At 44.2% G+C, this 26,764-nt stretch overlaps 2 protein-coding genes across 8 annotated transcripts in view; both read left to right on the top strand.

The window, feature by feature from the left end:
* Window positions 1-10,555, top strand: part of EFCAB7 (EF-hand calcium binding domain 7) — a 31,199-nt gene extending 20,644 nt beyond the window's left edge. For 5 of the 6 annotated variants that reach the window (XM_068140798.1, XM_068140799.1, XM_068140801.1 and 2 more), the window contains 4 exons: window positions 2,249-2,397; window positions 4,349-4,558; window positions 6,957-7,064; window positions 8,237-10,555. In XM_068140798.1, the coding sequence (XP_067996899.1) occupies window positions 2,249-2,397; window positions 4,349-4,558; window positions 6,957-7,064; window positions 8,237-8,311 (542 nt within the window). In that variant the 3' untranslated portion in view covers window positions 8,312-10,555. Of the gene's footprint in view, window positions 1-2,248; window positions 2,398-3,426; window positions 3,482-4,348; window positions 4,559-6,956; window positions 7,065-8,236 lie in introns of those variants that run through there. The other variant, XM_068140803.1, reaches the window with a different exon arrangement.
* A 717-nt stretch (window positions 10,556-11,272) lies between these two features.
* PGM1 (phosphoglucomutase 1) overlaps window positions 11,273-26,764 on the top strand; it is a 30,095-nt gene continuing 14,603 nt past the window's right edge. Inside the window, exon 1 of one of the 2 annotated variants that reach the window (XM_068140806.1) lies at window positions 11,273-11,559. In XM_068140806.1, the coding sequence (XP_067996907.1) occupies window positions 11,314-11,559 (246 nt within the window). In that variant the 5' untranslated portion in view covers window positions 11,273-11,313. Of the gene's footprint in view, window positions 11,560-24,478; window positions 24,993-26,764 lie in introns of those variants that run through there. The other variant, XM_068140804.1, reaches the window with a different exon arrangement.

The following is a 26,764-nucleotide window of genomic DNA, read 5'->3' on the forward strand; positions in this document are numbered from 1 at the left end:
TGTATCACCCTACTATGTATATAGTATGGAAGGGCTGAGCATTCTGTAGCCTCTACCAAGAACACTTGTAGATACTGTTCTCTTCTCTCTTTGTTTTTCTTTTTTCCCTTTTCCAGTCTCCTGTCCTTTGCTTTGCTTCATTCTGGTTCGTGTACCACTGACCCTCTGCTAAGAAAATTCTTCCTGTTGCTAACTGCAAAGTTTTGTAGGTGGAAGATTTGTAGCTGCCAAAAGCTACAGATTTTCTAACAATGGATCATGTGAAGTAAACTGGAACAGGTATATGTTTAATCTTGTCACCTTTCTGCAGATCAGACTGATGCTGCTTTAATATCTCACAATGTTAAGGGAGACATTTAGTTAATGTGTATATATGTTGATAGAACTGTTTAGGTTGGGGAAAGACCAGAGTCCAACTGTTAACCCAGCACTGCCAGGTCACCACTAAACCATGTCCTTCAGCACCACATCTATGTTTAAAGCATCTATATGATGGTTTAAAAAAGCATCTATTTGATTTAAAGCATTTTAGGCCTCTATATATGATGCTTTAAAAATGACATTAATAGCTTACAATGATTGTTCAGAAAATTAGACTTAGAAAATGCCTATTGCAACTACATTTCTTTTCTTCATTTGTCAGCAGTTTTTCATTAAACATCTGTCTTCTGAAGGTTCTTGCATGGTGTGTCAGTTTGTCCATATTGTGCTATACAACAGCCATGAGATGTAATCATAGAATCTTCAACTGGTTTGGGTTGGAAGGGACCTGTTGATGTCATCTAGTCCAACCCCCCTTTAGCCAGCAGGAACATCTGATGTCTGTGAGATGAGGAAGCTGATGGTTTGGACTCTTTCAGCCACACTTTGTTTTCTGGCTGCTGCTAAGTCTCACCAGTGTTACTCAACATCTTGCCAGCTTGCAGGAGCAGTGCTGGACCACAAGTGTCAACTTTGAAGAAAACTGGAATTAAGTGGCATTGTTTAAGCTTGCAAAGGCCCTGAAAACATACATATTGATCTCTTAGAAGGGCTAGGAGAATTCAGCGACCAATGACTGCAGGCTGCTGTAATAATGCAGTGCCAGAGGCAGGGGTTTAAAAGCATGAGACAAAGTGAGTGGACAAGTTGGAAATTTAGAAGCCATTGTATGATAATTAGAAGTTCCTATAAGGAATAGAGTTTTTCTGCAACTTTATCGTGGCAGTATTGCATATTGTTTTGTGCCAGCCCATATCATGTTTGATTTAATTCCTTTGTAGGCTCTTGCACGTTGTTTAATTTGGGCCAAATTACTTTCAGTCTGGCAGATCCTAATTATTTCTCTCCTCAACACTCTTAAAGATATTGGTCTTTTTCTTAAATTATGGAAAGCTCATACAAAAATACTTTTCTGCAGGTGAATTTCCTGTCCCTTTCATGCCTGCCCATGCTATTCCACACTTGCTGACTCTGTCAGTGTGATGTCTCAGTGCACTGGTCTCACTGTGAGTAGGAGAGGTGTGTGAGGTGTGTAAGAGAGGAAAGGAGAGAATATGGTGAATGTTTTACCAGGTCATTAATCAGTTGGAGGGTTCAAATGAATATCATAAATCCTGACACCAAAGTTCAAGCCATTTATTATAGCATCTGTACCCTTAGATAGATTTATTAGCTTGGTAATCCCTTTTAAATAATATATAGTAAAGATTTAGCATTGTTATGAAGATGAGAAAACCATTTTTAAACATTTCTGACACAAGGACATTTCAATTATGTGTTTGCTGACATTAGAGTGGTCGATCTATGATATCCTATCTAGAAAGGGATGTTAGGATTACTGGCATTTTATTGCTTTTTAGGAACTAAGTAAATCATTTCTCTAGCAAGGACCTCAAGCACTAAGGGTGTTGGCTCCAGCAGGCTTTCATTTCCCATTCCTGATATACCCCATTTTGCAAATCTCAACCTCAATACAACTAGGAAAGAAAAACATAAATCAGTATTAATTCTTTCTCACCCTTATCTGGGTTACAGAAGGGGCAGCTGTTTCTAGTCATTATCTAAAATCCACAGGGAAGCTCTGCAAAGAGCACATAGCTGGTCAAGGACATTCTTTCCCAAATAACACTGGAAAGCCTGAGGCTGCAAAAATGGCTCCATCTTTTAAACCTTGTTAACCTAAGTGGGAGTTTGGCTTTGGAAGGAAAAAGGGTATTTGCAGAGAGAACAGATGTTTAAGTCCTGCTTTGTATTTCTTTTGAAACAGAGAATTTTGATATGAAGAAGAATGAACTAACAAGACAAGGATTTATGGATTTGAATCTCATGGAAGCCAATGACCGTGAAGGGGATCCTAGTGACCTTTGGGTCACTTTATTGTCTCTGGGCTACAATAAAGCATTAGAAATGACAGAGGTATGATAACCACAGAGCAAAAATAACAGCTTCCCATACAACTTACCACATATGTTTAACTGCAGCACTGTTTCTGTCTGTCACAAATTGAATTTAGTAGGTCAGTGATCCAGTCCAAACACTGCTAGCACAGGGTTTATGCCATGACTTTCAGTTGTTGTGGTCTTTCTTAGGATAACATTGACATTACTGACAGAGGAAATTTGCCTTTTGTTTTGGAAAATGCCAGTATTTTGTGGGGTGGCAGAAGAAGGAATCTTGGGTTATGCCCCTTGAAAGAACTCATGCACCTTGCTGATGGGAAGTGATAAGGAGACAGTGATGGTAAGCTGTGACTGTCAGCAAACATACTCGCTCTGCTTAAAAAAAGTAATTTTTTTGGCCCAAGCTACCAGAGAAGTGGATAAGGATAAGACAAGGGGTGTTTTACATATGATTTAGAACTCATAGTTTTCATACATGGCTGTTTCTATTACTGTTGCCTTTCACAACAGTGTCTGAAAGTATTCACCTAAAATTTTAACAAAGGAGCTTTGGGTGACACAGTTTCCTTTACAGGGCTAAGAATTACTTCTCTGATTTCTATGTGCTTATAGATTTTTAAACTTATTCTATTTTCACAGAAACAGTATCAGTGCTGGTGTTAATAGTTCTCACTAAAGAAAGAGGCTCTCTTTAATGAAGAGTAAAAACAATTATGAAAAGTTGATGAAAACATGACATATTCTGATAAATTAATAATTTCAGTTTCATCCCCTAGAAAAGGTGATTTTAAAAAAAATATGATCTGCTTATATTATTTTTCTCTATTATATTACACAGCTCAGTGTGTAGTCACCATATAAAAATATATGTGTGGGAAACAAATATCTACACAACTAAAAATACTCCTTAGGGTTGAGAGACATCAGTTGTCTCTCAGTGAAAATCCTGAAATCATAGTGAATGGTTTCTTGTCATGAGCACTCTCTCCTTTTCCTGTCAGTAGGGTTAGCAGTGCAACTCCAAAACTGTCTTTCTGCATTTCAGACGTCAGAGGGAGCTGGCCTCTAAGGAAGAAGATTTTGGGGAGGTTTTCATTGAGGTAGACATTTCAAAAAGGCATTTTGTGCTTTATATTACCTGTGGTTTATGGCTGTAGTCTTTGCATGCCAGAGGACAACATAGCTCTCAGAACACTTGTGCTTGTCTCTGTAACTTAACCCTTTAATTCCTTGATACCAGGTGATTTAAGACATTGGTATTTCAGGATCATTGAGCCTCTAACAAATTAAAGACCAAACTTGAGATATCCCAGTGGATGCCAGTAGCCATCTGAAAGAAACCAAAGTGCTATTACTCAGTCTAGGAAAATGCAAACTCCTGGTTGTTACATGTACTCGGCCAAGAATCTAAGAGCAGAGTGCTTAATGCAGTATTGCAGATACTTGTGGAGGCTCCAAGCCTGGAAGTGGTCAAAACCAGGGTGAATGGGGCCTGGACCAACTGGTCTAGTAGGAAGTGTCCTTACCCATGGTGAGGGGGTTGAAACTAGATGACCTTTAAGGTCCCCCCCAACCCATTCTATGATTCTAAACCTGTATGAAGGGGTGCAAATAGCAAGAGTGTGACAGGTAAAGGAGACAGGTTTATTTCAGAGACTGAAATACATTCATTCTTCACCTTAATTTCTGTACATTTTGCTGTCCAAGGAAGGGATTGTTATGTTGGAGCTGAATGCACCAAACTGCATATGGAGTCTACTGTTACTGGTATGCAAAACATTCATTTGTCCTGAGTCTTCATTTGTTTTGAAAGAATGCCACAGCTCTCAGGTTTTGAATGTTCAGTATTTAGTGACCTCCTTGTATTTGGGTAGTTCTGCTTCAGAGCATGTCTGAAGATGTGGGTGAAAATCTGTGGGGAAAAGCTACAGATAAAGTGTTGATGAAACTGATTTTGTCCATTGCAGGCATGCCCCTTTGTCATCGACGTCTATGCAGAAAAATGCAAACCCAGAATTAAAGCCATGTATCTAGAGGCAGGGAGCTGGCAACTCAACAAGGCTGTTTGCAAGTCTGTTGTTAATAAAGGAGAGGCCAAAGTAATGGATGGCTGTGAAAACATCATCATCTACACCTACAAAGCAGGCAGGAGAATCACTTCTGTCATTGAAAACAAGGTATGGCATCAGACTTCATGAAGATACTTCATGCCAAGATCTAGTATTGTGGTGGTTCTTCTCCCTTTGTCCCTATTTTTTTTTTATTTCTGATATCAAGTTTCTCTATCTAGGTTATTTAAAAACCCAAAGTACCTGGTGCACTCAGACCTAAAAACTGCAACATTAAAAAACCCAAAGTGCCCGAAATCACCCAGACTTAAAACCCCCAACACTTGAAATCCCCATGAGTGCCTGAAATCACCCAAACTTCAACAGTCTGGACTAGTGTTCTTGGAAGGGACAGTTTATTAAATGAGACAAGCAGTTCTAAGGATCATATAGAATCTGACTATTTGTATTCACATTCCAAATTTTCAAGAATTTCCTCATTATTTGAGACAGAATATGTTTTTAATACCAGCAAATAAATATTAAAAAGAAGAAATTACAGAGACAGCAAAGACTACAGCATTTCCACTTTTTGATGTTTTCAGTGTGTGTAAGAAAGTAAAAGAACATTGATTTGTATTAATTGTGGTTTAGAAGCATGTATGGATGAATTGTTAACTGGTGAGGTTACTGATTACCAGTGCAAGTTCACAATTGTAAATCCAAGCAAAAGTGGTTGGTGAGGAGCAAAGATCATTTTGCATAGAACCTAAACAATGTGCTATTCATTTTCCATTTATATCAGGAACTGAGAGTAAATAAATGCAGTGCAGTAAGGTACTAAACTTAAGATGCATTAAATCTTGAAAGATCCCAGCAAGAAGTATATTTTTACATGGGCAAATATGCAAAAGGGGGTGTGTTGGTGGACTTATATTAGGACTGAATGCTGAGACTCCTTGGAACTAAAGGTTTAGCTCTGCACTTCGCCCTTTAGGGTGGGCATGCTGGAGTTATTTTTATGTTTGGGGATATGTGAGAGAAGGAGATGAGGTCTGTACAGAGGCAACTGGATGCTGTCTGATTAAAATTACTGATCACTGATCACTGCCTTTTACATCATTTAAGTTTCAGCAATACCTCTGTTCTGTGTTGAAGCAAATAGTTGCACTTCCTCATAAACCTCATTAGAGGCCTTTTTTTTTTTTTTTTTGGTATTATAAATGTCTGGGGTTAAATAATAAAAAAGCAGGCTAATGCATTTGTCATCTTCTAAGCTGTGCAGTCTGATTAGATCTTCAGTTACTGTACTGATTATTTAAATTGAAGTAATTGTTTCTTTGTTATTTCTGTGATTAAGGAAATATGCTGGCTCCTGAGGGAGTCTTGCCTATGTATTTAATCAGTGGGTAGAGAAAGGTGTCTTTCTTCTAACCCTCCCTACTGAGGGTGTGAACTGGGGAGATTAAAAACCTGGTATACAGAGCCACGTAGTTCTCAGGGTCTAAGCAGTACTATGCCTATTCTCTGCCTATTTCTCTGCCAAAATAAATAGTGGGACGTTACCCAAAGCACAAAGTTACTGTAACGTACCTTCTCTGCTAGGTGAGTATCAGTGACCTTAGCTCTCTTGCCGTAACTGTCTTCCTGTACAGCTAATTCTTCTGTGTGCCTTTATCTCACTGCCTTGTAGAAATGAGTACTTCACCAAAGTTATGCCAGAGCAGTAGATCAAAGCCACAAGCAGCTTAACACTAGATTGTGTTTATATTTATGCAGTGATAGAAATTGCCTCTTGTCCTGTCCCTGGGGACCACTGAAAAGAGTCCAGCCCCATCCTCTTGATCTCCACCCTTTAGATATTGATGAGCATTGAGAAGATTCCCCTCCTCTGGGGATTTCTTATCCCTGGGATAAACTGATAGTTGCAGACTTTTCTGTTACCGGAGCTTTCAGTTTTATATATTGGATCCTCCTTGCATAGCATAAGCAAGAGCATATTTTCTTTAAGTGATTATATTTCTATTAAGTTCATCAGATGGGTTTTTTTAATATGAATTAATGAAGTCTTCAGAAATGGCCTGTTTGGGCTCATACAAACAAGAATTTCACAAACATCCAGTGGCGCTTCTCCAGATTGCTGTCCCCACCTTTAGTGATTTGCAGTTCAAGGACTATTTGAGAGAGAAATCTCTTTGTACGTAAAATCTAGTGTGAATTTGACCAGTCACCTCTTGAAACTCTGTAAGCTGTTAGAATCTAAATAGTTTACTCACTAAATGGTATTCCCAAGTTTAGTGCTTAAGTCATTTCAATGACTCTTAAGTGACTTTTGCCAGTGGATCTGGGCTCTGCTGATGTACATTTGGAACTGATAGTCTATCAGGAGAATAGGCATTAGCATCCTTAAAGTGTTTCTATCTCATATAATAGCAAAGCCAGAGGAAGTAAGTGCAATGTTGTCACATAAAGGGCAGCCACTTAACCAGAAAGACTAATGAGTTCCTTCATGTTTTTTCACTCACAGTCTGAAAACAAAGTGATTATTCATGTCAACAATGAGCAGAGTAAGAACTGCCTGAGTAGTAGGGGGCTTACTGTTTTTGCTGTGGAAGTGGCACCAAAATCCATGATGGTAAGATCTTCATTGTTTAGCCAACTTAAAATCTAAGCAAAAAGGAACAAAAATAATCATGTCACATCTTTACAGTGTCCTCTTGCAGATCTTTTAGCATGATAATGAGCATGTAGGGTTGTGGCATCTTCATCACCTATATGGATCAGATCAAGTTCTTGATGTTTCAAAGCTGGACATGCACTTGATGCATCCATGCTTCCCAGTGCAGATGGCCATAAAACTTTATAGCTGCTCAGTTTTTCATCCATGTGCCTGTTCCAGTTGCCCATTATTGTATCATTTACTAATAGTTAAGACTCAGCTTGACAGAGTGCTGGGCCGTCTTATTTAAACCATACTATTACCTAGAATGGTTGGAGCAGATGATCCGTTGGGTCCCTTCCAACCTGGCATTCTCTGATTGTGTGAATATTTTAAATACTCATTTTCCAAAGCTGTATTTTCTTTTTTAAATTAGCAGATTTTAATCAGATAGGTTGATCTCTATGAGAAGCAGACCAAGCATGTGCTAGTCAGAAGCAATTAAAGTTGCACTCTTTATGCACAGTGGGATTTGCAGATGGCTAATTTTTGTTAGACTTAACTTGTGGATCATGTTTAGCCACCAGACAATTTGATCTGCTGGGCTGGCTTTAGTGAAAAGTCTAAATGATGCTTCTAAGGGATAGAACAAGATTCAGAAAAGCACTATAAATGCAGATGATATTTTTCTTCACTCATTTGGGAAGAAAAATTCAGGTTTTGCTAGTTTAAAAGTGTGAGTTTCTCTTTAAAAGGAGAGGCATCCAAACTGATTTATATTTTACAGTTTTCCAGTGTGGCTGCATTCAAACTCATGGTAAACAGGGACAGTCCCGTGACATGGGCAGGGTTAGGGCCTATTCTAATTTTGCTACTGACACTTTAGATATTTACTGCCTGATCCTGGAAGGTGTTTCATTAATGTTAATTTTGGCTCCATTCAATCTAACCTGCAGGCTCAGTGCCCCTTAATGGTATTTTGCTGTCATGCAATTCAGTAGTAAGTTTTGAACACCAACTGTTATTAGAGATGCTAGGTGTTCATTTAATGTTAGCAGTGTAAGTCCTGAAACTGTTTAGCCTCCATAGCACTTGAGGTTCTCAGTAATAAACAACAATTTCTTCTCTCTTTTCTCTCTTGTGCACAGGTTTCTCAGCATGTGATGCCGCTGAATGAGCAGGAAGAGTGGCTTTGTAATTGTGTGCATTCCCTTGTACGCTAAACATTCCTGCAAGAAGACTTTTTCTTGGTAGCATTCAAACTAAACCAGGCATTTTTTCATGACAATTTCCTGTCTTATCCTTCTCCAAAAGCAGGCATACCTTTGTACTTCACAGAGATTGGTTCATGAAAGCCAGTGAATCACAGAAATACTTACTGCTGCTATCACACTTCTGCTAATGGCTTTTAAGAAACATTTATAGGGATAGCTTAGGGGTGGGATAACTCTTAAGTGTGTAAATTTTTTTAGCAGAGTATTTATCTCATAGAGCCTAATGAAATGCACAGACACAGAAATGTTGAGGCACGATGAAAATTAGTGCTGTTCAGTATCAGAGCTGGCAGTTGTAATATAATTGTGGTTTATAAAGGCTGGTTCCCCAGATATGTTCTTGTTTTCTATAACATGATGTAGTTTCATCACACCCTAGAACTGCTTCACTGAGGAAAAATTTACTTCAGTAAATGGGTTTGATGGATTCCTGACTAAACACTCCTGTGATTCTGTCATGAGGGGTGGGGTTCATGAATTTATTTTGCCACCTGATCAAGGATTTGGTTCTTTCCCTTTTATTTTGTCATTTGATGACAATATGTTACACATATTCTCAGTAATTATTGCCTGAATTCATACTCTTTTATATAAAATAAAGTCTGCCTTTTCATATTTGGGACAAGGGGAAATGGCCTCAGGTTGCATCAGGGGAGGTTTAGGTTGGACATTAGAAGAACCTTCTTCACTGAAGTGAAAGGATTCTCCGACACTGGAACAGGCTCCCCAGGGAGTGGGTTGAATCCACATCCCTGGTTTAGAAGAGGCAAAGACATGGTGCTGAGGGACATGGTTTAGCATCAGACTTGGTAGAGTTAGAGAATAGTTGGACTCAATGATCTTAAAGGTCTTTTCCAAACAGAGAAATTCTGTGATTCTATGTGATAAACAAATAAGATGATTTGAGGAAAATGAAGGTTTGTCTTTGGCTCTTGACAGTTATCATTAATTGTTTTCAGGATAGCTGAAATAAGGAGACTGAAGCTCATCAAGTTTAGGCTGCAATAGGAGTGAAAACCAGCTTCAAGGTACTATTCAGCCATATTCACCCTATTATGTTTTTCTGGCCCTTCTAAATGTCTGTTAATGTGGGAAAAAAAAATCATGACCCTGACCGCTGGATGCTTTAAAAGTGTCTGAGTTTAAAATAGACATGAAATATATGTGACCTCATGTAGAAGGGCAGCAAGCAGTCCTGAAAGGCTATATTTATCTGCCAGCCACTCCTGCACTCTGCTGTTACCCTGATGTAATCATACCCTGGGCAAGTAAATGTCAGCTGCAAAATGAGAGCCCTGCTTGAGGCTGCCAGTGATTTACACGCCTCAGCAATTGCTGCTCAGGCAGGTTTGCTGGTGATCTTTCAGTTTTTCTTTCTTTCTTTTCTTCTCTTAGCCACTACAGCAGACATCGTTTTCATTTTCAGAATTGTCCAGAAAGAGTAGAAGTTGTATTAAGACGCCCCAGAAATAGTTGGTAATTGCTAGCAGGTGGTTGAGCTCTGTAAATGCTGCCTCAGGCAAGGTGTGTGTGGGTACATCAGCAGTTCTAGCTACATCTCTGAGGAGGTGCTGGGCATCATGAGGCACTCTGCCTGTACAGCACAACACTTCATTATTTACATTTATTTTGTTCATAAAATCAGCCTTGCTAGATGTGGCAGGAATCCCTATGGAACTTTTCCTGCATTTTAGGAAAGGAACAATTAAAGCTGAAGTTCTTAGCAGAAAAATCATTCCATGTGAACAGTCTTGGGTTTGCTGTAGGTAGGCTCTAGTAAACATGCCACAGCAATACAGACTGGAACCTTTTTTGGTGATCCTCTTACTGCTAGGAAGAGTTTCATTATCTACCTCTTTAGGTGGAAACATAAGCTAGCTCTTCATGATAGCTTCTACCTTTCCTGCCCTGAAGGAGGTAAGAGATCTATTTTATCTGCAGAGTCAATGCCAGTTTGTTCTAAGTCCATGTACCATCAAAATGGAAAAACCTTCTACTTTCTAGGAATGAATACAGATGTCAGTCTCATTTCTTCCATGGGAGACACTGGGGAGGAAAAGTGTCTTTCGGGGATGTTATCTTTCTTTTGAGAACTAAAGCTATAGTAACAAACTGCAGCTTCTTCGTGGTGTTGCTAAGACTGCCCTTCCCTGACCACCCTTCTGGAAGCATTGGGTGGCTTTCTTGCTTGTGTTGAGTGGTCAGACCCTGTCTCTGAGGACAGAGCTCCTCAGTCCTCCACTTCCCACACAGTGCTTGGCAGCATAGGCATCCTCTGAGATGGCAGCCTCACACTGGCATCATCTTGCTGCCGGTGTGAGGCTGTGAATTGTAGATCATAGAATACCAGGCTGTAAGGGACCTCTGGGATCATCTGATCTAACCTTTCCTGTCAAAAGCATGGGTAACCTGAGCCAGCATTTTACCACCCTCAGTATCAAACATTTCTTCCTTCTCTCTGGTCTTAATCTCCCTCTTTCAGTTTTGAACCATCATCCCTTGTCCTGTGACAAGAGGCCCTGCTCAAAAGTCTCTCCCCAGCTTTCTGAAAGGCCACTAGAGAGTGTCCCTGGAGCCTTCTCTTCTGCAGGCTGAACAGCCCCAATTATCTCAGTCTGGCCTCACAGCGGCACCGAACTTCCAGCCCTCCCATCATTGCTGTGGCCGCCTCTGCCTCCCCTCCCAAAGGTCCATATCCCCCTTCTGCCAATTACGCTTTCCCAGGTGCAGCACCTTACACTTGGCCTTGCTCTACATCCTCAGGTTGCGGTTATCCTACTTTTCCAGCCCGGATAGTTTTTCCTGCCGGGAAGGCAGGGCAGGGGGCTCCCCCTGCCTCCGGGGCTGCCGGCGCCTTTAAGGGGCGGGCGGCAGGGCGGGAGCGGCGGCGGGGCCCGAGGCCGGCTCCCCCTCTCGCCGTGGCCGCCCGGAACTCGCATCAGGGACCGGCCATGGTGCAGATCGTGACGGTGAAGACCAAGCCGTACGGCGACCAGAAACCCGGTACCAGCGGCCTCCGCAAGCGGGTGACGGTCTTCCAGAGCAATGTCCACTACACCGAGAACTTCATCCAGAGCATCCTGGCCACCGTGCCGCCGGCCGAGCGGCAAGAGGCCACACTGGTGGTGGGGGGGGACGGCCGCTTCTACATGAGGGACGCCATCCAGCTCATCGTCCGCATCGCCGCCGCCAACGGGGTAAGGCGCCGCGCCGCGCTCCCTCACGGCTCCCCGCAGCCGTCGGGGGGAAAACGGCAGTGCCCCGGGGGCGGAGGCAGGTCCCGGGCAGGGGGTGCTTGGGGGACAGCGGCGGTGAGTAATCGCCCTCTGTGCGTAGAAGTGAAGCCGTGAATGACACACGAGGTGGCGAGGCCCGGCGTGGGGACAGCTGAGGGTCCACGAGCTGAAACTCACCTAGTGTCTCACCTCCCTTGGGTACCAGAAGGAGCGGTGGGGTTTGCTAGGGTGAAGGTGAGGAGTCAGGAAAGCCCAGGCTGGAAGGGACCTCGAGGATCAGGGTCCAACCTTTCTTGACTAAGCTGAATATAGATGAATATAGCCCGCACTCTGTCGAGCTGAATCTTACAAGTGTCCACTGCTTCCGTGAGGAGATTATTCCAAAGGCTGATGGTTCTTGTGAAAAATTTCCCTCCTGTGTCCAGTGGGGGATCTCCACAGGAGTAATTTGAACCCACTACCCTTCATCTTTCCCGTGTGTCTCCTTGTAAAAAGGGAGTCTGTCATCTTCTCATTGGCCACTCTTTAAGTACTGGGGTGCAGTGATAAGGTCTTAACCTGACCTATCTTTTTGCTGGGTCGAACAAACCCAGTTCTCTCATCCTTTCCTCATCTGGCAGTTTCCCAGTCCTTGGATCATCTTCCTGGCCCTTCTCTGTACCCTCTCCAGCATGTCCCCATGGTTTTTACTTTCATAGTGAGGAACAAAACTGAACACAGAATTCCAGGTGTGGCATGCTCAGCACTAAAAAAAGTGATTAGATGGCTTCTTTGTCTCTGCTGGTGGTGCCCTTGTTGATCATCATATTGAGCTCGTGTCCACCAGGACCCCCTGGGCCCTTTCCAGAGGGTTGTTCTCCAGCCAAGTACATCCCAGCCTGTGCTGTTGTCCTGCAGAATAAGTGCGGCTTTCCTGTTACTGCTTTTTCTTGCTTTGAGTGATGGTTGTGTTTTCCAGCTAACAACACAAACCAGGGGCACAACGTGCTGGTAGTGAGGTGCATTGGGTGGGATGCTCTGGATAATATCTTGCTGCTGGAATCTTTATCTCTATGGATTTGTCTTGGTGCTGTCCCTTAGTTGGCCCAAGAGAAGCTGAACAGAGAGAGTGATGTTGGCAGGGATAGCTGAGCTGAAGCTGGATGTGCAAAGGGAGGATTTTCCCTTGTGGTCTTTTCCAAATGAAAACATCCCCTTCTCCTGGGACATCTGATTCCCCCTCAGCAGCAGCAAACTTTCTTCCTCAGACCAAGAAAAACAGAGTGATGGATGCTTGGTGGTTAGGGCTGGACATTAGGGTAAAACCTTAGAGTTACCCATTCCAGCTTCCCCGTGGCAGTTGTGTTCCTCAAAGCCTTTAAATGCCTGGAAAAAATAATACATTGAGATAGCTGCCTTCTAATGGAATAAATAAACAAATAACTTTCTTTTTAAGCCATGTATAAATGTATCTTCTGTGACTTGTGGTAGCTGTTCAACTTTCAGTCAGTGTCTCAGCATCCCTCTGCCGCTCCAGCTGTGGTGTGTGGAAGTGATGGATTGTGTGGCCTTCCTTGACGGAAAAAGCAACAGACATTGGTTTGTTTATTTGTTCTGAGGAGAGGTTGAAGGTGAAACATGCAGTGTTCACACCTTACTGCACACCCTGGCAGCACCTTGGACCCTTGTCAAGAAGCAGACTGGGAGACTTGTTCCCTAGGAACAAAGCCTGAGTTTGTGCAGGTTTTTGGATGTGCATCTAGAGCCTGGTGGGATGTGGCAGCCTTCCAGGTGCTGAGGAGTTCTCTGTCCCTGGTCTCAGCTCAATCCTGGAAGTAAAGACCTGAAAGTATAACAGTGCTGGGGGCTGAGTAGGTGTCTTCTTGGGAAGGGGTTGAGAGCCAGCCATTGCTTGAATCCTCCACCCTGATCTTGCAGACACTTGTGTGTGTGCAGCTTTACAGCACTGAGCTTTCTGCAGCACTGCAGAAGCAGGTCCCAAGGGGTTCCTTTGCTAATGGGCATTTGCCTTGTAGTGTGTGGTCCATGTGAATTCAAAGTGCTGCAAAAAAGGAAACAAGGTAAAGGAACAACATAAGTGGAAGGATATAAGGGTTCGGAGCCAAGACACTATGAAGAGAAAAAAATTACTTTTAAAGCTTTTCATTCTAAGTCATGATTTATAAACCAAGATAATGGCCATGTCCTGAGAGAAAATGTTAGACTATCTAAAGCAAAAATTTGGCAATATGACTGCATTACCAGTCATCTACTGACCCAGGTTCTTTATCCCTTTGCTGTAGCAGAACAGAGGTAGTGCTATAGACTTGCCAGAGTGCTGGAGAGTGCCATAAAACTGCCCCATTTTTTGCCCCCAGAGCTTCAAAGAGGACTAACAGATCAAAGGCACCACAAAACTGTTGCTCTGAGTATCCCACTTAAAAAGAGAAAGAAAAAGACCTCAGAAGGGAACACTGGAAAACAAAATATCCCCCAAATCATTCAATAAACAGCAACAAAGCCTAAATAAGTAACCAGAAAGAGATACAGTGACTCTAAAGACATTGAAAACTTGATACACAACTGCTGGCTGCGTTTGAGTGGCACTGGCTGTGTGAGACAGTGCAAGTATTGCATCGCCAAACTCAACAACAGCAAAGCCATCAGGTCCCAAGAAATGAGGTGACCAAGTATAGAAAGTTCCATTAGAAAACGCAAAATCATAGAATCAAAGAATGGTTTGGGTCGGAAAGGGCCTTAAAGATCATCTAGTTCCAATCCCCCTGCCATGGCCATGGATACTTCCTACTAGACCAGTTGCTCAAGGCCCCATCCAACCTGGCTTTGGACACTTTCAGGGTTGGAACCTCCAGAACTTCTCCGAGCACATTAAGAATGCTGGGTTTTAATCAGTTCCCATGTACTTGCTTTCCTGTTTTGGAGTGGTTAGGGGCTGTTTGCTTGGTGTTTTTCCTCTGTAGCTGCAAAGTATTAGATCCCAGCCACAGGGTGGTTGAGTAAGAGCCTATGAAGATCCTGTTTCTTCATAATAAATGTGAAGTAACTGGAAGTTGCCTAGTCTTCAAGGAGAAGCCTAGATTACTGCTGTTAAGAAAGTGTGCTGCAGAAAATGGGAATTTGATCCTGGGCACTGGTTTTGTTCTGGTGCTGGGGCTCTTGGGAGTCTGCTGGTTGGACTTGATGATCCCAAGGGTCTTCTCCAACCTGCATGATTCTGTGATTCCAGCAGCCAGGTCTTGGCGAGACTTGACAATTTCATGCTGTATTTCTGGTCCTGGGGATGAAGAGATGATTGGATTAATACTTTAAAATCACATTATTTTAAGATGTGCTTGAATGGTCCTCTTGACCCACAGGAAAAAAAACAAGGACCACAGTTTGTGAGTGTCAGTTTTAAAATTTAAAAGGCAAAAAAGAGTGTGGTTTAGTTTTGTTTCCATCTGGAATGGTTAATGTGTAACTCAGTACATGTGTTTGACTAAGAACAACACAATTTAGTTGGACCAGATGATCCTTGGGTTCTCTTCCAACCTGGCATTCAGCGATTCTGTGATTTGTAGTCGTGTGATTGAGAAATGTTTATGCTATTTGTAAGTTAGCATTTATCTAAGTCAACTAACATAGATGCTGTTGGTTTTGCCATGCTCAGCTGGCATCCAGTGCAGCCTGCCCTGCTGTTTTGGTCTGTTGTGCCAGGCTTCCTTGATGTTATTCCCACACAATCAGTCTGACTCTTAAATTATATGAATAAAAGCTGCTGTTGGAGCATCACCTGTCAGAGCAGAATTGTGGCAAAAAGAGTTCTGTCAAAACCAAGCAAAAATGACTGAATTGAAGCTGTAAATCTAGATCTGACCATACCACCAGCACCAGGTTCATTCACTGTCACCTGCCATTCAACAAATTTACTGTGCCCCCAGTTCCTTCTTAAATAAACATTTCTAAGTGCTGCAAAGTAGCTACATTAAAATAAATGGCTTGAAGGTGTTGTGAATGCCAGGCAGTGCTTTGCATGTTAAATACCAGCCTGGTTTTGTTTTCCTGCTGCAGGACAAACAGTGCTTTCATCAGAAATACTGTTCCCTTCCTTGGAAAGTTTGGTTTCCTGGCTTGGCTGCTATTAAGCTTTCCCCCCGAACTCAGTTACCACAGGGAAGCCAAGTGTTTAAACTCTGTTGCTGCACAGCAGCTCTTGATTTGTTACTCCTCTCCTTTTGTAGTTCTGCTCCCTTTTGCTTTGTCTGTTCTGCCATAGCCTCCAGGGCAGTTCCCATTCTGACAGTGCCACTGAGCCCAAAATAAGCAGAACAGTGCAATGCAGGCTTGGAGAGCCACATTTTGGGCCCATCTGGAGCATGTCCATGTTCCTAGCCTTAGCATCCCAGCTGTGGAAGGGTCACAGTGGGACCTGTCTGTTTAGGCCTACTGGTGGGAAGTATTTGTTCCTGCTCACCCCTATCTCAGCATCACTTGTTCTTGTCTCATTTTTGGTGTTCTTGTCTCGTTCTGCTTGTTCCTGGCTCCACGCAATACTGTGCAGTCATCATGAGCCTTGTTGGTTTACAGACCAACATCCATTCAGCAATCAGCATCATTATCATAGAATCAGAGAATGGTCTGGATTGGAAGGGACCTCCTAAGGTCATCTAGTCCAACCCTCTCTGCAGTCAGCAGGGGCATCCTCAACTAGGATCAGGTTGCCCAGAACCCTGTCAAGCCTCACTTTGAATATCTCCAGGGATGGGGCCTCAACTACCTCCCTGGGCAACCTATTACTCCCTCAGTCATCAGGGTCAGATCTCACCTTTAAGTAAAAGCTTCTGGTATAAACTCCATCAAATTAAAGTGATCATAAAGAAATTTCTTCTAAAAAGCAATCCCTGTGTATCAGAATTGGATGCAGTGATGCTGGATCCTGCAGGCCATTGTGAAAAACCTCCATTTATGGTCTTTCTTATGTTGCTGTTTTCCTCAGAAGCAGAAGGGGAAATTGAGATGTGGTATCTGAAGTAAGGAAATGGATACCAGTTGTGCCATGAGCATTCCTATGCAGAGAGACATACTGGCTTCAGATTATGGTGGGGTTTAGAAGGCAACCACGCCTGTAACAGCTCTTGCAGCTTGCAAACTGCTCTCACACTGGCTTAGCTTCTTTCTGCCTGTAAAGTTAATTAGCTTATATCAGTTTGCAATTGAAGGTTATTAAGGCAGTGGTCAGGTTGTCCAGTTTGGAATTTTAAACCCTACAATAATGAAACTCCAGCTGAAGGGCAGAGCTAAGGTGCTTTGCAGTTAATCTCTGCAAATCCAGCAGACAGAGCTGAAATTCATACTAGCAGGGCTTTAACTGTAAGCTCCTGGAACAATGACACTGCATAAGCAGAAACCTCAGCTCTGCCTGTGCTTCTGGGGTTAGCAGGATGGAGTCTGATGACTTCTCAATCATAGAATGGTTGGAAGGGACTTTAAAGGTCATCTAGTTCCAACCCACCTGTCACAGGCAGGGACACCTTCTACTAGACCAGGTTGCTCAAGGCTTCATCCATCCTGGCCTTGAACACCTCCAGGGAGAGGACATCCATAACCTCCCTGGGCAACCTGTGCCAGTGTCTCACCACCCTCACTGTAAAGAATTTTTTCCTAATGCCCAGTGTAAATCTGCCTTCCTCAAGCTTAAAGCCATTGCCCCTCATCACTACAAGTCCTTGCAAAAAGTCCCCCCCAGCTTTCTTGTAGGCCCCATTCAGGTACCGGAGTGTTGCTATGAGGTCTCTCTGGAGCTTTCTGCAGGCAGAACAGCCCCACCACTCTCAGCCTGTTCCCATGCAAGAAAGTTTGCCAGGGCAAAGTTTGGGATGGGTGAGCTGGGCTGTGAATAGGTGCTACCTTCTATGTCTTTTACCAAGGCTGAGCTGCACCAGGATCTATAATTTTGTTGGTGGCTCTTAGGTCTTGGACTAACCCATAACCTCCCCCTGGTTTCTTCACAGGCAAAATGGGAGTGTTGTATGTAGATTCACACTCCTTAAGTAGGCCAAAGGATATTAATTTGTTGATTATAGGGGCAATTCCTTCCTTCAGGAAATGCCCTCTGTTGTGTCCCTGCCATCCTGACATGGTTCTTTCTGAGGTAGTCAATGTATTGATTAAGCTTCAAGGGATGAACTGGAACTTATCTTAAAAATAAAACAGAAATCCCATGGGATATCAGTAAGAAGAAGTGCAAAGACTGCACAGGCAGAAGTAATGAACTGTGAATGTAATATGCAGATATTTAATCCTAGGACAGGCTGCACAGTACCGTACTAAGCAGCATATCTGGTGAGTAGACCACAAAGACTACTGGCAATGTCATTCCATTGTCCAGAAAAAATAGACACTGCTCTTAGATTTTACAGCAAGTTTGTTGTTAGTGAAACCCAGGAGAGAAAATTCTGACCAGGAGCTAAGTCCTGATCTGGAATGTGACCCCTCAGAAAGGGAGACTTCAGCAGGAAGGACCTAGAGTTGAGCAGATAGGACTCTTGATGAGGGAATGAACTTGACCTAGAGATTGAGAAGCATGCTGGCAGGCTGCAAGAGGCTGCAGTGGTGTTGCAGGAAGGAAGGCAACAAATTGTTTTCTGGCATGCTGGGGACAGGGCAAGAGTTAAAATTGCAGCAGTGGAGGTCTAAGTTAGACATTAAAAAGCATTTGGAAAGCTTAAGGCTAATGAAAGGAAAATGTTGCCTGGGGAGGTCCCTGAATCTCTGCCTGGGAAAATCCCTAGCCAGAATGTTTTGGGGATGGTTGACTGTACCTAGGGTAGGGTCTAGGTGACCTCTCCACAGGCCTTCCAGCTCTCTTTCCTGCTGCTATTCTTAGCCACTTCTTACTGCTGGGCCCTCTGATGAAGCTTCTCCAGCACACCCTATTGAGTCTGTGAGAAAACCTCATTGCCCTCTACAACTACCTGAAAGGTGGTTGTAGCCGGGAAGGGGTTGGCCTCTTCTCCCAGGCAACCAGCGCCAGCACAAGGGGACACAGTCTCAAGCTGCACCAGGGGAGGTTTAGACTCGAGGTGAGGAGGAAGTTCTTCACCGAGCGAGTCATTCGTCATTGGAACGGGTTGCCCAGGGAGGTGGTTGAGTCATCGACCCTGGAGGCGTTCAAGGGGAGATTGGACGTGGCACTTGGTGCCATGGTCTAGTCATGGGGTCTGTGTTGATAGGTTGGACTCGATGATCCTCGAGGTCCTTTCCAACCTAAGTGATACTGTGATACTGTGAGAACACACTGGTGTATATCTGCCCTTCTCCCTTCTATCCGTGCTCCTCCCTGTCATGTACAGCCACCTCACCATCACCTCTGCATACTGGGGGTTACTGGCTTGCTACCAGACAGCAGCTTGGCTCTGTGCACCTTGGACCCTGTACATGTCTGTCTCTGACCCTGCAAAGTTTAACCAAATACAACCCTGCTCCTCATGCTAGCAACTGTCAGTGCCCTCCACAATGTTGTCTGTGTTTTGTAATTCAGCAATTTTTGAGTTCAGGCACCAGTTTCTAAGAGGATCCAGGGACAGGGGCTATCTCTCAGGGTGCTGGGGCCACAAATTCCTGGAGTACTCCTGGGTCTACTGGAGGTGAACCAGTTGGAATCCCTCTCCTTTTGCCCAGGACAGCAAACACTAGGGTAGTCCAAGGTAACACACAGGTGTGGGTGTGCTTGGAAGAGCCAACCTTTGAACTGAAAGTTTCTCAATCTCAGCTGCTAATGTGTAATTCCTTCCCTGGAAAGGGGAGGGTCAGCCCACAGTGGGGTGACAAACCTGGGGCCCAGCGCTGTGTCTACAGCAGCCCAGCAGATGGTGGTTTGATCATCAGCCCTGCAGAGCCCTTTTTTGTCACCCATCTAAGTGGTCATGTCATTTTCACCGTGGTGCAGCATAGGTAGAGAATATCTGCAGTGTGGGGTGACTCGTGTACGTGGTTGCTCTCATGTCTCTGGAATGCTGCCAGGCATTTTGCCTCTCTGGAATCTCTGCAGTGACTTCAAATCTTAGCTTTTTAATTAATTCATAGGGAAACAAAAGAAGTTTGCAGTTGGAGCCACACTCCTTACATGACTAATAGGTTTGCAGTTGGTCTGTTTATTTTCCTTTGGCTCCATTTGTCTTGACATTGCCAAATGTCACACACAGAGCAGTGTCTGCCTGGACCTGAATTGCACTCGAGCAGAAAGTGCATGGTTTTGGCAGCTGGACAGCAGGGTTCTTCAGGGCTCTTGGCACCCTCTTACGGTGAGTGTGCAGGCAGCACAGCAGGGACTAGAACTTTTCTGTGGGCAGGAGCTAGGGAAATGTTATTTCTGTCTTCAAGGAAAATCCCCAAATAAGGGCAAACCACCTGGTTTGACTCTCTCTGTTCCCTGGAGTTTCATGCAGTTTAACGTTTTGACTAACCACAGAGCAAGAGCATAGGGAGATAAAGCTTAGCACCAGCTGGCTGCTGTCAGAAAAACTCCTGAGAAGCTGGAAAAGAAACACAACTAAACCCAACTCCACAGCAGGTACTTTGGCTCCACTCAGTGGAGTGAAGAGAAAGAAGTGTGTAATAGAAGAGTGGGAAGAAGCTGAAAGGAATGGAGAGGAAGGGCTGCTCAGAGAGGAGAGAGCACCCTGCACCTCAGAGAAGTCTGACCCAAGGGTGTTTGCAGGGAATGAGAAGAGAGAATTACTGTTCAGTCTGCCTTTTGCACTGTAAGTTTTCTGCCCCGCAACTATTTTGCTTCCCTGAGTGTTGAAGTAGAAGATGTAGCTTGGAGGAAAGCTGTGCTGGGGTTGAATTAGTGTTGAGGAGGGAGACTGGGAGAGCACAGCTGCCTGGGGATGGCTCCAGACAGCCACAGCTCCAAGTGGGTGGGATAAGGGAAGGAGATGGGATAGGGCAGGGACTGACTGTATCCAGCCAAGGGAGGAGCTGTGTGCTCCACAATGTTTTGGTGAAGTTTAAGTCATCTCAAACCAGTCATGTTTGTCTTTTGTCATCAACCAGATTCAACAGTTCATAGTATTAATTGTTCATGTCTGACAGTAAAAGGGGACCTAAGCTAGCAAATGTCCCAGCCTACAGCTGGAGACACAAACAACTTTACCAGCCTCTGTCATGAGGAATGAGAGACCTAGGAATCATGGCTGCAAGGAAAAGGAAGTTGGGGTTGTTTACTATAGCAAGGAGAGAGCATTCAGAGTCTGTATGCTGAAAGTTTTTTTTTCTCCTGTCTGAGACGTTGTCAGGAAGAGGATTAGGATCAGTCTGTCTTCTCTGCTCAGAAGGACTTAAATTACAGCAAGGAAGATGTGTGGCAGGTTGTAGGGAAACACTGCTGTGAGGCTAATTGTGCACTGGCACAGCTTACCTGGAGGAAAAGATTTCAACAACAAGTTACAACTTTCTGTAGGATAGCCAAGGTATATTTGATCCTGTCCCAGTCCTGGGCAGGGAGAAGATGACCTGCTGATTTATTTTCCAGCCTGCAAATGATCTGTAATGATCAAAGTCATCCAAGCAAAGCCTCCCAGGTTGAAAGATCCATCCCTAGTCTCCATTCCAGTCCTTAAGGTGATCAGGATCCATGTTTGGTGAGCTTTCACATATTCACAGATTGCATCGGGTTGGAAGCTCAAAGCTCATCTTGTCCAACGCCCCCTGCAGTCAGTAGGGACATCTTCAGCTAGATCAGGCTGCCTAGGGCCACATCAAGTCTGATTTAGAACATCTCCAGGTATGGAGCCTCAGCCATATCTCTGGGCAACCTGTTCGTTTTTCATCACTCTCTTTGTGAAGAACTTCCTCCTGATGTCCAACCTAAATCTCCCCTACTCCAGTTTCAAACCATTACCCCTCATCCTATCACCACAGGCCCTTCTAAACAGTCCTTCCCCAGCCTTCCTGTAGGTCCCCTTCATATACTGAAATACTGCTATACGGTCTTCCTGAAGTCTTCTCCTTCTCCAAGCTGAACAGCCCCAATTCTTTCAGCCTGTCTTCACATGAGATGTGCTTCAGCCCTCTGATCATCTTTGTGGCTTCCTCTGGACCTGCTCCAGTAGGTCCATGTTCTTCTTGTGTTGGGGACCTCAGAGCTGGACACAGTACTCCAGGTGAGGTCTCATCAGAGCAGAGGGGCATAATCACTGCTCTCTTGACCTGCTGGTCATGCTGCTTTTGATGCAGCCCAGGATGCCATTGGTCAGTAGGACTCTGTCTCTTTGGACACAGTTTGGGGCTCCCCAGAATGTGTGTCATCTGATGCGAGCAAGCACAGTGCTAGTTACCAGCACCTTCCTCCCAGCTTACTTCAGTCTGATTGCTCTGTTCAGTGCACTTGAACATAGCCAGAAAAATTCCAGACCCTCCATAAGCCTTTTTCCTGCCAGTAAGTCCATGTACATCTCCTCCATGAAGCCTCCAGAGCTGGTAGGTGGCTTATGCCCTCCTCCTGTCACCTAATGCCACACCATTTTTCAGGGCGGTAAGTTTCTCTCAACTGGTATAACAAGGAAAAGAGGTTACTTAGGGCTTTTCCAGCCAGGGGACTGTGTTGTGAAGCTCATCAGCTCATTTTAGGAGCTGGATTTTGGTTTCTGAGCCACTAGAGGGAACCCTGTGCCTTTACTTGGAAATAAAGGGCATTTCAGCTGCAGGAAGCTGAGGTAGCATGGGGGTATAAATCACAAACCAGTCATGTGTAGCTGCATATCCCAGCAGTCTCACTGCTGGTGGGAAAGTTGTGTTGTCCTAATTCTGCAGTGCACATGCTTCAGTGTGGTTTGGTGGGGAAAAGAGAGGAATTAAGGAATCAAGATTCTAAGCCCATGCAAAATGCTTTTGGAGCACTGAGATGTGAGAGCTCTGGATGGATCAGGCAGTTTGATTCTCATGTAGTGTGTTCATGTCAACACCCCACAATGTTCTGGCTTTTTTTCAGCCAGAGCTTGGCCGTTGGGTAGGTGCTGTGTGGGGCAGCAGCTTTTGGCCTTCCCAAAGATGGCTCAAATAGCTTTGATTGCTGAGAGCAAACCTGAATTAAATTCCCCTTCCTTGGGAATTGAATCTCCTCCCTGGGGAAGCTCACCTGGCTCCTTGTCACCCTTGAGGGACCTGGCTGATGCATTCACAGAAGGCCAGGTAGAGCCTTTCTCTCCAGAGGCACTTTGCTGCCTTCAGTCATGAAGTTTCCCCTCAGTCTCATGCAAATTACCCAGCCTGATTTTAACACACTGATGCATATAACAGGATCTTTTTACCCCTTGGAAGAAAATCTGGGTTTGGATCAATGACAGAATCAGCACCTCAGGAAACAGTCCTGTGAGCTCCTGCTTAAATGGTCCCAGTTCAGCTGTGTACACATCTCCTTTTTCCTTGCCTGCCTTTTAATGACAGGACAAACTGAGTCATTACAAAGTGTATGCTCTTTAATTGCTCCAGGAATATCTATAAATTGTTTCCAGCAGCTTGGACAGAGGACTCTGAGTGTTACTGAAAAAGTGTGGGGGAAACTCTTGATTTCAGTCTAGTATTCAGAGTTACCTTCCCCACATTCAGGATGATGACATCTCTCACTATGAGAAGGACACTGAGGTGCTGGAGCAGGTTCAGAGAAAGGTAATAAAGCTGGTGAAGGGTCTGGAGAACAGGTCTGGTACAGAGCAGCTGAGGGAGCTGGGGTTGTTGAGCCTGGAGAAAAGGAGATTGAGGGGAGACTTGGCTCTCTACAACTCCCTGAAAGGAGGTTTCAAGCCAGGTGGATGCTGGTCTCTTCTCTCAAGAAACTACTGATAGAACAACAAGAAATGGCCTTGAGTTACACGTGGACAGGTTAAGGTTGGGTAATTAGAAGACACTTCTTCACTGCAAGGGTTCTTAACCACTGGAACAGCCCCCCCAGGGGAGTGTTTGAATCATTATACCTGGAGGTATTCAAAAGAGGCAGAGATACAGTGCTGAGGGACATGGTTTAGCACCAGCAGTGGTAGAGTTAGAGAATGGTTGGACAGGATGATCTTAGAGGTCTTTTCCAACCAAAGTGATTCTATAAAGAAATTTTAAGGGCTATCAGCAGCCACTGCTGGTCACTCCCCAGAAATGTATTCCACTGCTTTTACAATTTAAGATGTTACTGAAATTGTCTCACACTCAGGTATAATTCCAAATAAAAAGCAATTATCTGAAATGTCTTTTCCAACTGAAGTGGTTCTGTTGTTCTATGAAACTGTGTCTATTTGAGTCTCTTCTGCCTGTGTTAAAGCTGCTCCAAAATGAGTAGCTTTATCATACGTCATTTTCCAAATGATTTATAGAATCACAGAATGCTTTAGGTTTGAAGGGACTTTGAAAGATCATCTGGCCCAATCCCTCTGTGGTGAGCAGGGACAGTTGCAACTAGAGCAGATTGCTCAGAGCCCCACTGACAGGTTTTGTGGTGCCGACCCACAGTTCATTGCGGAGAACGTCCCTGTGTTTGAGAGGGAGTCTGTGGAGAAGTCAGGTTATCAGAGCAGGAGTTGTGTGAGCAAACTGTAGGTAACAGATCCGTTGCCTTCCATTTTCAGAGTGACCTTTAGCTCCCCAGACTTTGCAAAATACCTCCAGCAGAGCTGGGCCGTGCCCGCTGGAGCTCACCTCCCAGGCAGCCGCTGCCCAGGGGCACAGCAGGAGGGCCTGGCGCTGCTGCACAGATCTGCTTGGCTGGCAAAACGCTGAGGCTGCGCTGGGCAGCGCCTCGCTGCGTCCGAGCAAAGGGCTCCGAGCTGCTCCCCTGGCACTTCTGCAGTGGGTGATAACACAGGATGGCGAGGAGCTGCCCCTGTGGAGGACAGAAGATGATCAAGAGGACCAAAATGCCCTTTCCCCAGCCCTTTCAGTGAGGGTAGTGTGGAATTGTGTGTTCCCCATGACATTGATCCTCCACAACAAGTGCAAGAAAACGTCTTCAGTTACAGAATTACATGCAGCTCAAGGTTCAAGGAGCTATTTTTGGGTGCTCAACGCCTTCACTGAACTTCTAATAGGTGGGCCATTGCTGGTGTCAAGATTGAATTTTGTATTTTGACCTAATTTACTTTTTCAATGCATTTGCATGAAAAAGGATCATGGAAAACGCTCCTCTACCTCTGGTGACCATGCCAACAGCTCCTTACAATGATCAGAAGCCAGGAACCAGTGGATTACGGAAGAAGACCTTTTATTTTGAATCCAAGATGAACTACTTGCAGAATTTTATCCAGAGTATCTTTTTTTCCATAGACTTAAGAGACCGACAAGGATCTTCTATGGTAGTTGGAGGTGATGGGAGATACCTTAATAAGTCTGCAGTGGAACTGATAGTCCAAATGGCTGCTGCCAATGGGGTTGGTAAACATTAAATGGCTTCAATTCCTGTAGCTGTCTAGCCGACAAATGCAGAAAAACAAAATAAGTCACTGGGAGCTTTATTTTCCCCCCAAGGCTTTATTCAACTGCTGATAGATAACTTTTTAACAAGGATCAGTTTGGTAGTAGAGAAATTACTGTTGGCTTTGTGATGTTCTGTGATGCAGTTGGGTAGAAGTGCATGGGAATACACAGGAAAATACACACTGCTTGCCTTTGTGTGTTCTCATTTTGTATTTTGAGATGCCACAAGCTCTTGGCACCTGTGGATTTTGTTGTCTGTTCTTCAGATGATAAATCCCTGGTGGTGTTCAGAGGTGATGTAAGTGGTAGAGCTGTGGTTTCCTGTTCAGTGGCAGCTCAGCAGAAGCTCTTCCAGCATCCACCTGAGCTGCTCAGCAAAGGTGAAGGCAAAAGGTGACTGTTTCTTTCCCAGCAGGTAAGAAATGGTGGCTGTGTAATAAGGACTTTGAGAACTGAAATAAGCTCAGAGTTAGCAAGTGAGTGGCAACCTCTGGTTGTGCTGGAAATCTCCATTTTGGAAGCACAAGTTTGCAGCAGGGCGTGGTTGGTGCACTGCAAGACTCTTGGGCACTGGGGAGTTGTCTTTCTTTCTTTCTGCTTATAAAGAATTAAAAACTCTGAGGGCTCTCCTGGATCTCTTATTACAGAGCAAACTTGAAGCTGAAAGACCTGGCTTTTAGGAATTTGACAGAAAAAAATCCTTGATGACAATGGGGTAATTAGTAGGGAATGGGCAAGTAGGAGGAGAGAGCTTTTTTATTAAAATCAGGATCTTTTCCATCTTGGGGAAGAAAAATTCCTCTGGCATTACAATTTGTTGTATCCCCCTGAAGTCAGTGTATGGGCTGAGTAGAAGAGATAGAAAATGTACATAAAGAGCCTGGCTTGCTGCTTGGACTGGTTGACATGAGGACAGATTTTCTACTGGTAAAGGTGGGATTAGGCTGCTCTTCACCCGCTGAGACTTCTCTCATGCATGTTTTTCCAGCATGTCTGCCTGAAATCTAGTTTTGCTGCTGGTTTTGATATTTTTCATTGATTGTTTTTGTGCAGTTTGGCTAATAGCTACCAGCATTGTGCTCATCTTGCTCTGTAGAATAGAAGTGATGAGTCTAAGGATGTTTTCAGACAGAAAAAGCCATGAGGAGGTCATGCGTATTGTGCTTGGAGCATGCAAAAATCTCCTTGCTTGCACTGGGCAGACACAGGTACTGTTAACATCTCCAAAGGTTATAGGGGGCCACAGGAGAGCTGCAGAGGGACTTTGTACAAAGGCATAGAGTGACAACAGTGAGGGGTGATGTATTCAAAATGGAGCTGTATTTAGATTAGATATTAGGAGGAAATTCATCTCCATGAGGGTGGTGAGGCACTGGAGCAGGGTGTCCAGACAAGCTGCGGAGGCTCCAAGCCTGGGAGGGTTGAAGGTTTCCAAACTGTTCTGAGCACCCTTGTTGTGTCAGTACCACCACACTGTGTGTTTGACATTATTATTTTGTTAAAGGGGATGACAGAGGTAGTTTGTGCACCTAACCTAGCTTGTATAAACAGAAGTGTGTCTATTTTAGATTGAGGATTTTGTGTAGGGGATTGGTGCATCTTGTGATGCATTCCTTTTACAGGAGGAGGACTGGAAGTGTGTGCTGATGACATGATGGAGCTGTAGACACCAGCTTCCTTGGCCATGGAAAACATGTTTTTGGTGTGAAAGCATCAGCCTTCACTA

Source organism: Melanerpes formicivorus, unplaced genomic scaffold (genome assembly GCF_026170545.1).
Source record: "Melanerpes formicivorus ecotype bairdi unplaced genomic scaffold, bMelFor1.0.p_v2 SCAF_7, whole genome shotgun sequence".
NCBI classification, from domain to species: domain Eukaryota; kingdom Metazoa; phylum Chordata; class Aves; order Piciformes; family Picidae; genus Melanerpes; species Melanerpes formicivorus.